Raw genomic sequence first — 12,859 nt, forward strand, 5'->3', positions numbered from 1 at the left:
CCCCGCTCATCTCAGGACCCCATCATCTCCAGACGTGAGGGACCCTTCGTCATCTCGGGGCGGGAGCAGTGGAGTCCCTGGTCGTGGGGGCAGCGCCCCTCCTAGGTCTCGGGGTTCACAGTCCCCTCACCAGCCCCCGTGGTTGCAGGTGCGGCTCCTGCAGGCGGGATCAGTGGGCAGGGGGCGATGCGGACATGGAAGAGACCCCGATGCTGGGTGCGCTGCCCAGCCCTGAGAGCGAGCTGGAGTCGGACCTGCTGAGCGCCGAGAGCCACTTCGCACCTGAGAACATGGCCCTGACCACCCCAGCGGAGGCCCAGCGTGGGGACGACGACTTCCATGTTTTCAAAGACGCCTACCTGGGCGCCCCAGACCCCAAAGAGCCCCTACTGCGGGCACTGCACACCCTGCCAGGAGCGGACCCCACCATCAAGGTGGAGCTCCCAGGGGACACACCGGATGACCGGAAGGTCCTGGCTGAGTTCCTGGGGGTCCCCGAGCCCAGCGCCATGGAGGACACGCTGCTGGCCCGGGCTCCGCCCCCTGCCTACAACGTCCACTTCCTGTCCTCGCTGCTGGCCCCGCACAGGAGCCCAGCCGTCATGCCCCTGGGTGCCTGGCCCAGGGAAGGAGCCGGCCACCCTGGCGTCCGCGTGATTCCAGTAAGAACCTCCAGGGAGATGTGTGCTGTGTCCTTGAAGTTCCCACCAGGGTCCGTCTGGGCATGGGATTGGCTGATTCCTAACGGGCACCCTCCCTCCCCGCTCGGTTTTGAGGCAGCCAAGAACAAGAGGGAAGTGAGAGGGGCTACCTAGGGCCTCAAGGGTCAGTTCACCTCCAACCTGGGGGATCCCATGAGGCCCAATCCACTCAAGACAATGGGGTGCTCTGCCCTAGCCGTCTGTGGCTCCGGCGAACAAGGCTTCTTTACTTTGGAAGAACCTCGTGTCCATGAGCATAGAACCAGGAGTGTTTGTTTTCCTTAAAACATTCTTAATCCGTGTTGATGAGAACATACATAGCAAAACCCACTTTTTTTGTTGTTTGGCTTTAAGACAACCCCCTGGGAGGCTGTGTTTGGCTTCCGGTTTAAGGATGAACTCAGGGCATTATTGGCAGGGGGTCATCCAACACACATGGCTCCAAAAAAGTCATGTTCTGTTATATATTTCGCCCCCCTTTTGATGAGGATTCCCTTCCCTGCAGTCTTTGATCAAACCTGGCGGTTGCCAAACCCATTTCCTTTTTCCGGTCTCACGGCAAATGAGGCCATCAGCCACACTGTTCGTCCCCCATCTCCTGCCCACCCCCCACCCCCCAAATGTGTCCCCCAAAGGTTTTAGTTGGGAAACAAGATAAAGCACTCAACGGAAAGATATGCTGCTGAGCCAAGTTAGTCTCGTAGAGACAACCCAACACCGCAGAACACTGCTATAAAAGACACACCCGAGAAGAGTGGTTTCCACACCCAAAGAAGCAGTCTGAAGCATGCGGGAAGCGGGGCAGTGGGGCAGAGGAAGGAAAAGAAAAAGCAATAGGGCCACCTGCACAGGGGGCTTCTTCCTGGGGTACTGTCGCTATTCTGTTTCTTGACATGGGTATTCTCTTCCTAAAAATGGATTGAGCTATACAACTGCACTTTCTATACTTTCCCCTGTGTGTGCTGCTGTTGACACACCGGCCCACAGCGACCTCCCGCACAGCAGACCCCAAGCAACGCCCATTCCTGCGCCACCCTCGCACTCGTGCAACACGGAGGACCTTCCTCTTCCTCCGCTGTCTCTCCACTGTACCAAACATGGGGTCCTTCTCCAGAGACTTGTCTTCTCCCGACAGAAATGTCCAACACAAGCAGCACAACACTGTTTGTGAATTCCAGGTGGTCCTCAACGGAAACAGCGGTCGAGAGATGGAGCGACACATTGCATTGGGCGAATCTGCGGCGCAAGTCCTCCTAAAGCGTTGAAACACAGGGAGGTTACTCTGAGGACTAAGAGGCGCCTGGCCTGAGCCATGGTGTTTTCAATCGCCTCCTATGCATGCAAACGCTGGACGTGGATTAAGCAAGGCTGAAGAAGAATCAATGCGCTTGAATTACGGTGCTGGCAAAAAAAAAAAATGGTGGTGTTGGCATAGAATATTGACAGCACGGATTGCCAAAAAGACAAACAAATCGGTCTTGGATTCTTGCAAGACAACCAGAGTGCTCCTGAGAGGCAAGGATGGCGAGACTTGCCTCACTTACTTTGGACATGTTGTCTGGGGAGACCAGTCCCTGGAGAAGGACATCATGCTTGGGAAAGTAGAGGGGCAGCAAAAAAAGGAGGAAGGCCCTTGAAGGTATGGATGGACACAGTGGCTGCAGCCATGGAGCGATTGTGGGGATGGCAGGTCCGGGCGATGTTGGTGCACAGGGTCGCTATGGGGTGGGAACCTAACAACAATGGAATCTACACATTGAAGACTAGGGCACGGCAGACACCCCGGTGCAGGAAGCAGGAGCCAAGGGCCAACATCCTGTGCTCCGGGACAGTGGTCAGCTGGGACGAAAGCCGTAACTACAGCTGTGTTAGGCAAGGTTCCCTAGAGAAACAAAACCAGGCCATTTATGATTTTATACATATCAGGTTAAACAGCGAGAAGGAATATAAGAGCTAATTAATCAGTCCGCACAGCAGTACAGAGGGTTCGGTCGAACTCACTTCCATAGAACAGTTAATATACAGCCAACTCGTGGACTGCCGGGTCCAAGGTCAAGGAAGCAGGTAGCAGAGTCCTCCCTTGGGCAAGGCAGGCAGAGTCTGCCCACAGGCAGCAGGCAGCAGGGTGGGTCACCAACAGTCAGTAGCTCAGGAGCTTAGTGAACTAGGCCCAGGTGAGATATGAAAAGCAAGAAATGCCAGGTGACAGGCTTGGCCCACAAGTGGTGTGACTCAGGGTGAGGCAGAGAACCAGCTCCAGCAGCAGCACGCTCCAGCACTCTGATCACCAGAGAGCAAGAGAGAGGGGGCGGGCCTTGCAGAGCCATTTATCTCTTTGCCCTCCAATCAAACTGTGACCTGATGAATCCCACATGTTCCTATTGGCCAGGTTGGCATAATCTAAGTATCACAGTAGCCATATGGCTAAAGCGTGCCTTTGTCTGTGTTAGGATCAGACCTGCATTCTCGTCAGCCAACCACGTTGTCGTTTCCCCACCTTGGAGTGAATTCTGGCCAGTGCTGACCCTGTGGGCCAGAGCAGAGCCATCTCTACAGATGCTCGCTGCTTCACAGCCCTCTCCTCGTCCTCTACATTATGTTTAATTTAAATCCCTGGAATGCATGCGAGGACTTCAGGAACATGGGCCACTGAAAGCCCCAGGCTGCCCCATTCTCCTGACAGCCCCTCAGGGCGGCCGCCAGCCCGAGCTGCCTGGGCCGTGTCTGTGTTCTGTACCTCATGCAACCACTGCAGAAGCCCGGGCGGGTGGGTGCAGCACGGGGTCTCTCCAGTCCTGATGGCCTGCTTTCGGCTTTATCCTCCAGGTTGAAATAAAGGAAGCGGGCGGCCCGATGGCAACGAACGACCCGGAGGAAGCAAGCTTTGGGAATTCTCACACCCAGGAACCCTGCAGCAAGTTCCCGTCCTCCCAGGAGCTGGAGGACCCTGCCATCTGCCCCCAGAAGGACCCCAACCCCATGGTGAGGACAGGTGGCAGCACCCCTCGAGCCAGAGACCCTCTCTTCCCTGGTTTCCCCCACCGCTGACGGCGGAAGGAGCATTTGGGGGCGAGGGGACTCTGGTGTAAGGTCTCTCAGGTGCTCCTCTGACTACTGAGAGTCTCCCTCATGTCTCCCAAATCATTGCCAGTGACATCCAATGACCAGGCCACAGCTGTTCTCCTGAGGGGACGGGGCAGGAGACGGGCACTGGGATGGAGAGGGGTGGCTGAGCTGGGTGATTGTGGGGTTGTGTGAGTCTGGGTAGACTAGAGAAACAAATTCATAGAGACATAAGTGATGTATACAAGAGCAATTGTACATTAAGAAAGCATCCCAGCCCGGTCTGGATCAAGCCCATAAGTCCAATATTAGCCCATATGTCCAGAACCAGTCTATAAAGTCCTCTTCAGACTCACACAACATATGCAATGACTCCGAATGCAGGAATATTACAGGCCAGTGGGTGGAAAGTCTTGTGGGACCAGTGGCGGTAGAGGCATCTCAGTGCTGGCAAGGGTCTCCACGTGGCTCCTTCAGCTCCAGGGCTGTAGCGTAGCTCCATGTGTCTTCTCAGCAAGCATGTCTCGCAGGGCGTGAGTGTGTGTCCCACCTCCAGCGAGTTATTTATCTCCTTAGCGGCTCCAAATGAGGTCATCAAGCTGCGAGCTGATTGACAGGCTAGACTCCACACTTTTACTCTCAATAGTCTCAAATTGACACCAGATTATGTAGCTACCACAGGGGTGCTGGCATTCTCCTGCCTTGACCTCATTCCAAGCTCCTGGTGATGCTCACTAGCTTGTACTGGAGGTGGCGCCAGCCACAGAGCCCATATAACATGGGCACAGGGCTGCATTCAGCCTTTGCACCCCCATGTGGTAGATAAGAGACCCAGGCTTTTGTCACCTCCGTGGTTGCTGGTGCTGGGAACTTATCGTGGTGGAACTCTGGGTGGGTGCAGCTCAGACTCCGGATCTTTTTGTGTGTAGGGGCCGGGGGTGGGGTGGGCACAGACTGGAGAGGAGGGAGCCACGGGGCCCGCTCCAGGATCCCTTTTGCAAACTGCTCAGAGACCAAGGAACACTCCCTCCCCTTCCCCACAGAGCTCTGTGCTCCAAGACGGGGCCCCACTCGGGACAGCTCACCCCAAGCTTTGGCTTAGCGTGGTCCACACAAGGACCTGCTCAGAGGTCCTTGTCCTCTGTGTCCAGTCCGCCTGCAAGTCTGGGCTCCTGCCTAGGGCCAGCTCCCCTCTGCTGCTAGCGATGGCTCACGCAGGGTTAAAACCACCCCCTGGCTGCCTGCGCCGGATCCTCAGACCCAGGAAGGCTGGCCTGGCGGCTTAGAGATTTCCAGTTCTTAGCCAGACCTTCTGAGCTGAACCTGGGCGATGAAAGTGTGTGGAGTAAGAAGTGTTTGGCAGGAAAACAGTGGCAGTGAGATGGAAGGTGTGCCCAGCCCCACCCCCCACCCCCACCCCCCGGGAAGGGGGTCATACCTGCTCTGGGGTGAAGCCAGCTTCACAATCAGCATAGTGGTTGCAGCCTGAGGACACACAGAGGGGACATAGCAGGTGCTTCCATTAAGTCCTCCTCCCAGGAGGTTCCCCTGCCCTGGCCACACCCTCCGGCCATCTTTCCTCCCAGGTAGAAAGCTCTGTTCTCAGATGGACGTTCTATGGGTTTCCTTGCAGGTGATCTGCCAGCTGAAAGGGGGCACGCAGATGCTGTGCATAGACCACGCTGGGACCAGGGAGCTGACAGCCCTCCACCTGGTCCCTCAGTATCAAGACCAGAATAACTACCTGCAGCCAGGTACAGGACACAGAGGGCTTGGCCAGCTCATGGTGTCTAACCTCTCTCGGTCCAGTAAAAGACTGACTTTGCATCGAGAGCCAGACTGAACTTGGCCGTTGGGTTCGTTCTTTCTCTCTCTCTCTCGCTTTCTTTCTTTCAATTTGAGCCGTTGGGTTCTTAAATAGGCCATGGGCACCCTCCCCCCACCCTGGCCCAGACACGTGTGCTCTGAGCCTAGCCTGCATGTAGACACATCCCTGCCCACCAAACTGCTGGCCTCAGACAATTCGCTCACGGACTGTCCCCCGTGTAAGCGACCTGCTGAGAGATCTTGACCCCCCGGTGTGACGCCCATCTGCTCCCACTGCTCAGCCCACTGTGGGCACGTGCCTGCGTGGACACACCAACCTTTCTCTCCTCCGGCTGACCTTGAAGGCGTGGTAGGAATTGGCATGTTCGCCTACGTTAATGTGTGAAGGTCAGCAAAGAGAACCTCCCCTGGCTTGACCACCATGGGCTTGAACTAGGTATGGGTTGCTGACCGGTTGGACCCAGGTTCACTCCAGCCCTTCATGCAGCTGGCACAGGCCCAGAGCAGGGCCTCGTGGCAGCCATTCGAGAAGGTTAAGTGGCGGCGGCGGCGTGGTTTTAGGAGCGTTCTTGACAAGCGTCAGGAGTGTTCCGTTGCCCACGGGCCAAGGCCCTTGCCAGGCCCATCACATCATCTCCACCCAGAGGTCGGTGCAAGTGGCCAAGTGCCTGGAGCGGAGGGTCAGAAGGAAGGATGTGGCCTCTCCTCTCCCCCTCCCGAGAAAGGGCAGCCCCTTCACACCAGGTGCCTAGTCACGGACCCAGGGAGGGCATCTTGTGGCTCTCACGACAGAAGGACAAACACACCAGGGTCTCGTCTGCAGTCAGGGAGGCTCTCTGTGAGAGGGCTTCAAAACATTCATGGGAAAATCCCCTTGGCGTTCTACTCCGTTTCCCATTCAATGTTTTTTGTTTGTTTGTTTGTTTGTTTAACCATCCCCCCCCCACCATTGCTAGTCGGGTGCAGGTTGACGAGGAGAGTGTTGGCTCGGCCATCATCATTTCATTCATTCGTTGCAATCTTCCCAGTCCCTGTCAGTCACTCCCCAGCCCCGCCCTGTTTCCTGTTTCCCTCCCTCCTCTTCTCCTGCCCCTTCTGAACACGCCTCCCTCTGTCAGACGTGGCTTGTTCTAAGAAGTGTGGGCCACCCTGCTGTTGTGGTCTCCCCCATAGACTTGAAGATTATTTAGCAGGCAACTGAGGCCATGGGGTGGAGGAACCAAGGGCTGCAATCTTGGGGGTCCACCTGTCTCACCAGACAGGTCAGTCTTGTCTTTTGTATGATGTTGAGTTTTGCTCCTTATTTTCCACCCGGTTGTACCCAAGACCTGTTGGCTGGTATCCTTGCAGAGCGGCTGGGCACCATCCAACTCTTCTGGTCTCAGGGCTGCGGAGCCTGATGTTGACGCGCTCCGTCATCAACCCATCGGACTGTTTCTCTGGCCATGTCATGCCAATTGACCTTGGTGCCCTCCACCACCCCACCCACCCGCAGCTCGTCTACTTATTCCCTCAAGGTGTCTGGTTACGGTTAGGGAGTTTTCGTGACTTTGTCCCCTTGAAGGTCCACTGCATTTACAGATATGTTTGCAGGCAAGGCAAATGCCTGTGGACAGGTATCCCCTGTCAAACCTGCCTCTGTGGTTTTGCACGAGCTTTGTGACGCCCCCCTACAGTGCTTGCTTCCTTGTTGAAGAGGCACACGCCCCACTGTGCCCACACGGAGCACCTCATGATGCTACCTGAGCCCCCAGCTGAACCTGGTAGGGACACCCCAGCCTCAGGAGGGAGTGCGTTGAACCAGGCAGTGACTAGAGAGTGTAGTTCTCCTCCCCAAAGGCCTCCCGAGGGGCACTAGCAGATTGCGGGGAGTGACCCTTTGGAAAAAGCGGCCACAGGCATGGACATAGTTCACACAGTGCCCAAGAGGTGGCGCCGTGCCTCCACTCTGTGCACGCACTGGGAACTGCGTCCCCAAAGCTCGAATCTGGTATTTTATAGCCAGAAAAAGAAAACTGGTGATGTCGAGTTATAAAAAAGAAAGACAAAACAAAAATCAAGGGGGCTCCCAAAAATCTGAGGGTCATGTTCCTCGATCTTCTCTTTGCCCCTGAGGAGCCTGTTGGCCGGGAGAGTGTGTGTGTTTGTGCTCCGGGCTGGGCGCAGTGGGAGCTAACTGTTCACCCTGATCCTCTTCCTTGCAGAGGTCACGAAGCCCAGGACGACTTTAGTGGGAAGATTTTTGCCCGTGCCAGCAAAACTGAACCTCCTTACTCAACAAGTGAGTCGCTGGTTTAATAAGAGAATAAATAAAAATGACCATTGGCTATTAGTGTTGTGGTCGCTGGACATGTCCACTCTGCTTGGGAAGGGTGGGGCTCGGGTGGTCGAGGGAGATGGGCCAAGTGGAAGCGGAGGCTCTGTGGGGGCAGGACTCGGGACGGGCAGAAGTGGCAGTGGTGAAGGGGGCAGTGGTCGGCTTCCTATGTTGTCCTAAGGCGCTTGCTCGCTCGCTCTGGCTGCTGGTGGTCTGAGCGAAGGAGAGAGGTGGGCTGCTGCCATGCTGTCAGCCCGAACGGCAGGAGGCTGGCATCTCTGTCCCCAAGACGAGGGACCTCAGAGTCCCTCTGGGCCGAAGAATGAGTGTCGCTCAGATACCCAGCGAGGATCCTGCGTGCGATTCGGGCTGACAAGCAGGAGTGAGGTCTAGGCTGGGAGGGTGAAGCTGGGAGCCGCCTTACAGAGAAGCCTGGGAGACGACTATCTCGAGGGAGATCTTTCTCTAATGCTCTATGAGCCCGCGAGGAGGGAGTGGAGAGCCAAGCAGCTGGACAGTCGGAGCCCGGCCTTGTGAGCACTGGATGTGGAGTCCAGCCTGATGCTATGTGCGTACCTCCTGCCTCCTGAGCACCCTCCTCAGCCAAACCCTCCATCCGTGCTGCTGCCAGCACCGGGCAATAAGCACATGTCAGGCTTGCTGTTACCAAAAGTCCCCCGCCTCTCAGCCCTGGTTTCTGGGAGAAGTGCCAGTGGGCCCCCTCCTCAGGCCTCACCCCAGACTGGAACGCCCCGGGACCACAATCTCTGTAGTGCACTGGCTGCCCCCTTGGATACCCCCTTGCAGCCTCGCCAAGTGACCAACTCAGGCCCTTTCTTCAGAGCCTGGCCCCTGGCCTGGGAGCACATTGCACACACAGAGTCCGAGGATCCCAGGTGTTTCTGTGTGCCACATAGGCTGGGACCACCGCCCTCCAGCCTCGATGGCTGCCCACGGCCTCAGGAAGCCATGGACCCTGGTCTCCAGCTGGCCCTGCCTTCGGGCCCTTACAGTCCTTGTCTCAACAGAAGAGTAGCAAGGAGGGCGAGGCTTGTCTCCGGTGCTGTGGACATGTCCTCAGGAGCAGGTCAGCTTGGTGAAGCAGAGGGGCAGCAGAAAGAGCAAGGCCCTCAAGGAGATGGACAGACAGCAGCTGCCCTCATGGGTTCTGTGTTTGTCCGGGTGGACCAGAGAAATTCATAGACACTCATATGTGTATAAGAAAGAGCTTTATATCAAAGAGCAATCGTATGCTGTGAAGACCAGATCAAGTCTGTCAGTCCAATATTAGTCCAATGTCTGATACAAGTCCATAAGTTCCTCTTTAGGCTCACTCAGCCACAAGCAATGATGCCGAATGCAGGAAGGTCACAGGCTGGTGGGTGGAAGGTCTTGTGGATCCAGCGGCGGTGGAAGCATCTCAATGCTGGCATGGGTCTCCACATGTCTCCTCCAGCTCTCTGAGTGTCTCCACAGCAGGAAAGGGAAGGCAGTGAGAGTGGGCCTGGCCTGCAGTGAGCCACATGAGGGCATCGAGCTGCGACCTGATTGACAGGCTGGACTCCATCCCCTTGCTCAAGTTGACAGGCGAGGATGTCCCTGCCACAGGCCCCACCATGACAAGGATGGTGGGGAGGGCACAGACGGACGGATGGACATGAGTCAGCGCCAACAATAGTGCTTGGCAGACCCCTCATCTGCCCTTCTCTCCTGGGGGGGAACAAGCATGAAGAGACCAGGGTGACTGGGCCTGCTTTCTGGAGAGGATGGCCTCCCCTCTGAGAGCCGGGCTCCCTGCCCCTCCGCACTCTGGGAGTTGGAGGTGGTGGACACAGGGTTGTAGGTGGGTCTGGGGGAGAAGCTTATCGGCTGCACTGTCGCCATGCCTGGCAGTCGGGGAGGGGGCAGGGGCACGGGTTTATTGCCGTCCCTCCTTTAAGGAGGTTGAAGTGTTCAGCTGCTCACCGATACCTGCCAGCTGCTCCGGGAGAAAGAGGAGGCTCTCTCGCCCTTCAAGGGCGACCAACCGCCTCAGAAACCCCCAGGGCAGTGCTGCCGTGCCCTACAGGCCACTGTGAGTCAGCACCCAGTCCATGGCATGAGGCCACCCGCTCCTCTCGTTGGGCAGTGGGTTTGGGTGTAGGCTTGGGTGTGGGTGTGGGTATAGGTTTGGGTGTCGTTTGGGGCTTGGGTGTTGGTTTGGGTGTGGGTGTGGGTATAGGTTTGGGTGTGGGTGTGGGTATAGGTTTGGGTGTGGGTGTGGATGTAATTTTGGGCTTGGGTTTGGGTGTAGATTTGGGTGTGCGTGTGGGTGTGGGTATAGGTTTGGGATGTGGTTTGGGTGTAGTTTGGGGCTTGAGTGTGGGTGTGGGATTTGGGAAAGCTGCCCCAAGGGAGTGGTCTGGCTGCCCTTCTTACACACCCCAGCTCTGGGAGAGCCTGGCATGCACCCCAGCTCTGGGAGAGCCTGGCTGGGCCCCCTTTGGCCTGGCCGGTCCCCCCCTCTCCCCCCTGTAATCTTCCTGGTGGGCCCGGTGGGCTGGGGTGAGCTCCTTGGAGAAGTGGTCTGGCCTTGGGCACAGCTCTGCCCAGGAGTCTAGGGCTTCCTGACCAAGGGCAGAGAAGCAGTTTGAGGTCCAGGATGTCCACCCAGCCCAGCCCGCCCTCCCTGGTGGAAGGAGGACTACCAAGTGACAGGTCGGTCAGTTTAAAGAAATTCATCAGCAAGTTGGTTTGCAGCCCTGGCCCCCAGGATGCCCGAGAGCCCTCTGACGATGTCCCTGGGGGTTGCAGGGCTGGGCAGGGTGCCAGGTCACTGTTGGCTGTGGGCACCTTTCTCATAGATGCACCTCTGCATCAGGGCAGGGCCTGGGGCCCAAGGGGGAGCAGAAAGAGCAGGCCTTGCCTGTGCCTGGGGGGAGGGGGCTGAGGGTGTCAAAGCAGCCTGCTAAGGAGGATGCCCCTGCCTTTATCTCTGCACAGCTGGAGAACGGAGCCTTCCCGCCAGTCGTCAGTGGAGCCGCCCTGCCGGGACCTGCGCAGCTGACTCTGGCTGGGTAAGGGTTAAGAGCGACCCTCGGTGGCCCCTGTAAAGCTGTGGCACCAGAGCCCTGGGCTATGCTTGCAGGGGCGCTTGAGCAACTAGCATCCCTGCAAAAACCTTCCGCCCCTTCATCCCCATTGCTGACCTGGTCATTAGGCGTCCTGCCCCTGCCTGGTTTCTGTGGCTGACAAGGTGGACTGGGGGCCTCAGTGGTGGGCACCCGGCCGCCTGCTGCGCTGTGTCCCTCTTCCAGAGTCTCTTGCCACTTACTGGGCACTCTCTCTGTGTCTGTCTCTCTCAGGTTCACAGGGGTGGCACAGAGGAGGGAGGCGGGGAGGCTCAGGAGCGCAGGAAGAGAGGAGGAAGGGTAAGAAGGGTCAGGACAGCTCTGCAGGGACCAAGCCAGCGGCATCACACCCATGCCCCAAGGGCCAGTGACAGGGATGCCCACGGAGAAAAAGGGCCGAATGGATCCGGTGCCAGCAGTACTTGAGTAGAATGTTCTGGAGGCTGTGAGGCCTTCCAGTTGAGAGAGAGAGAGAGAGTAAGCGAGCTTGGGATGACGACAACTCGGGTGGAAGCCATCAGCGAGCGGGTCAGGAGGTCAGGAAGGAGCTCCCACAGCCTCTGTTGGTCCTGTGGCTCCAACAACCACGACCACACTGGCCCATCCTCATGGACAGCCTCCACCCCCAAGAGCGTGGAGCCAGGATAAGGCCTGGCCCCCGAGGTTTCGAGCCCCCAGGGGATGGGACGCCTCTGGGGAGCTGGCACGGAGCAGGACAGACAGAAGAGCAGCTGCTAAGGGGAGCTGCTTGCTGGTGGCTTCGAACCGCTGACCTTCTGGTCCGTAGCCCAATGCTTGCTTAACCCACCATCCCACCACTTCCTTGCACATGTGTTCCTCGTGTCCCCCCTTGGCAGGAGGGTCCAGTCGTGGTGCTCAGCCGGGGACAGCTGCAGGCTCGCCCATGCCAGGCTGCCCCCTTGCCTCCTGCTGTAATTTTGGCTGTGCCCCAGGAAAGCAGTCCAGCATTACCAGCTCTGTGGGTACCTTTAAGTTGTGCTTCCACTGTAGGTCACCTGGTCCCCTCCCTGGGTCCTCCCTCGCCTCTGGCCCTGCTCCTCCCTGCACCCCTTGCTGCGCTTCTTCCCACGGGAACCTCCTCTGTTGCCAGGAGCAACTCTCAGGACCATAGAGGGTGGTGGTCTCCTGCCTCCCTGCAGCTTCACAGGTGGCTGCCAGGTGGCTGGTGACCTCTAGTGGCCTCCACTGTCCCATGGCCGAGAGCCCCTTTTCCCGACTCGGCCGGGACAGGCACCGTTGGCTGGGTTTCCCCACACATGTGGGGCTTACTGGGGACCTTAATAAGCTATCACAGCCGGCGTCAGCAAGCAGTGAGGACCGGCCATTGCTCCACAGCCGCCGCGGCTCCTCAGTCAGCAGCCAAGTCCCCCTGTCTGGACCTCAGCCTCTCGGCCACGTGGCCCCTGGCCTCTGCCTCTCTAGACTTGGATGCCAGCCAGTCGCCCTGTCCACTGGCCATGGTCTCAGCGTTCCTTTGGCTCTGTCCATGGTCCCTGGAGATTTCTGGTGCCTCTGGTCTTGGCCTCGGTCAGAGAGAATGGCCTCCTCTTCCTCGGTGTACCTGGCTTTGTTTTTGAAGAAGCATTTGGATGTCCGCAAAGCCATCAGCAGGCCACACGCGGCCCCCTCAGTCCAAGCAGGCTTGTTGGCACCTTGCCGAGTCCACGGACACTCAGTGAGCTGTCAGTCGGTCTAAGTACCCCCCTCTGGGCACCTACCAGGACCTAGGCCACAGCTGCCCTCTGCAAAGGGGCAGAGCCAGGTGTGGTGGATAACATGAGCCCCATGCTCAGTGGCAGGGTTTGGGGAGTTCTCTCAGA

At 57.8% G+C, this 12,859-nt stretch overlaps 1 protein-coding gene across 1 annotated transcript; it reads left to right on the top strand.

Annotated features, from left to right (window-relative positions):
* Positions 1-194: 194 nt before the first annotated feature.
* Positions 195-10,968, top strand: TESMIN (testis expressed metallothionein like protein). The gene is made up of 5 exons (XM_004713598.1): positions 195-662; positions 3,528-3,683; positions 5,398-5,518; positions 7,796-7,872; positions 10,891-10,968. Exons 1-5 carry the CDS (start codon positions 195-197, stop codon positions 10,966-10,968), a joined length of 900 nt encoding a protein of 299 aa, XP_004713655.1.
* Positions 10,969-12,859: the final 1,891 nt, after the last annotated feature.

Source organism: Echinops telfairi, unplaced genomic scaffold, assembly GCF_000313985.2.
Source record: "Echinops telfairi isolate 266 unplaced genomic scaffold, ASM31398v2 ScPeMD7_7417;HRSCAF=8455, whole genome shotgun sequence".
Classification (NCBI taxonomy): Eukaryota; Metazoa; Chordata; class Mammalia; order Afrosoricida; family Tenrecidae; genus Echinops; species Echinops telfairi.

Excerpts from the sequence above, each read along its gene's own strand:
- TESMIN (XM_004713598.1), top strand. The coding sequence starts at position 195 with ATGGAAGAGACCCCGATGCTGGGTGCGCTGCCCAGCCCTGAGAGCGAG. Across the intron at positions 3,684-5,397 it reads AGAAGGACCCCAACCCCATG|GTGATCTGCCAGCTGAAAGG; the intron begins GTGAGGACAGGT and ends GTTTCCTTGCAG. Across the intron at positions 5,519-7,795 it reads GAATAACTACCTGCAGCCAG|AGGTCACGAAGCCCAGGACG; the intron begins GTACAGGACACA and ends TCTTCCTTGCAG.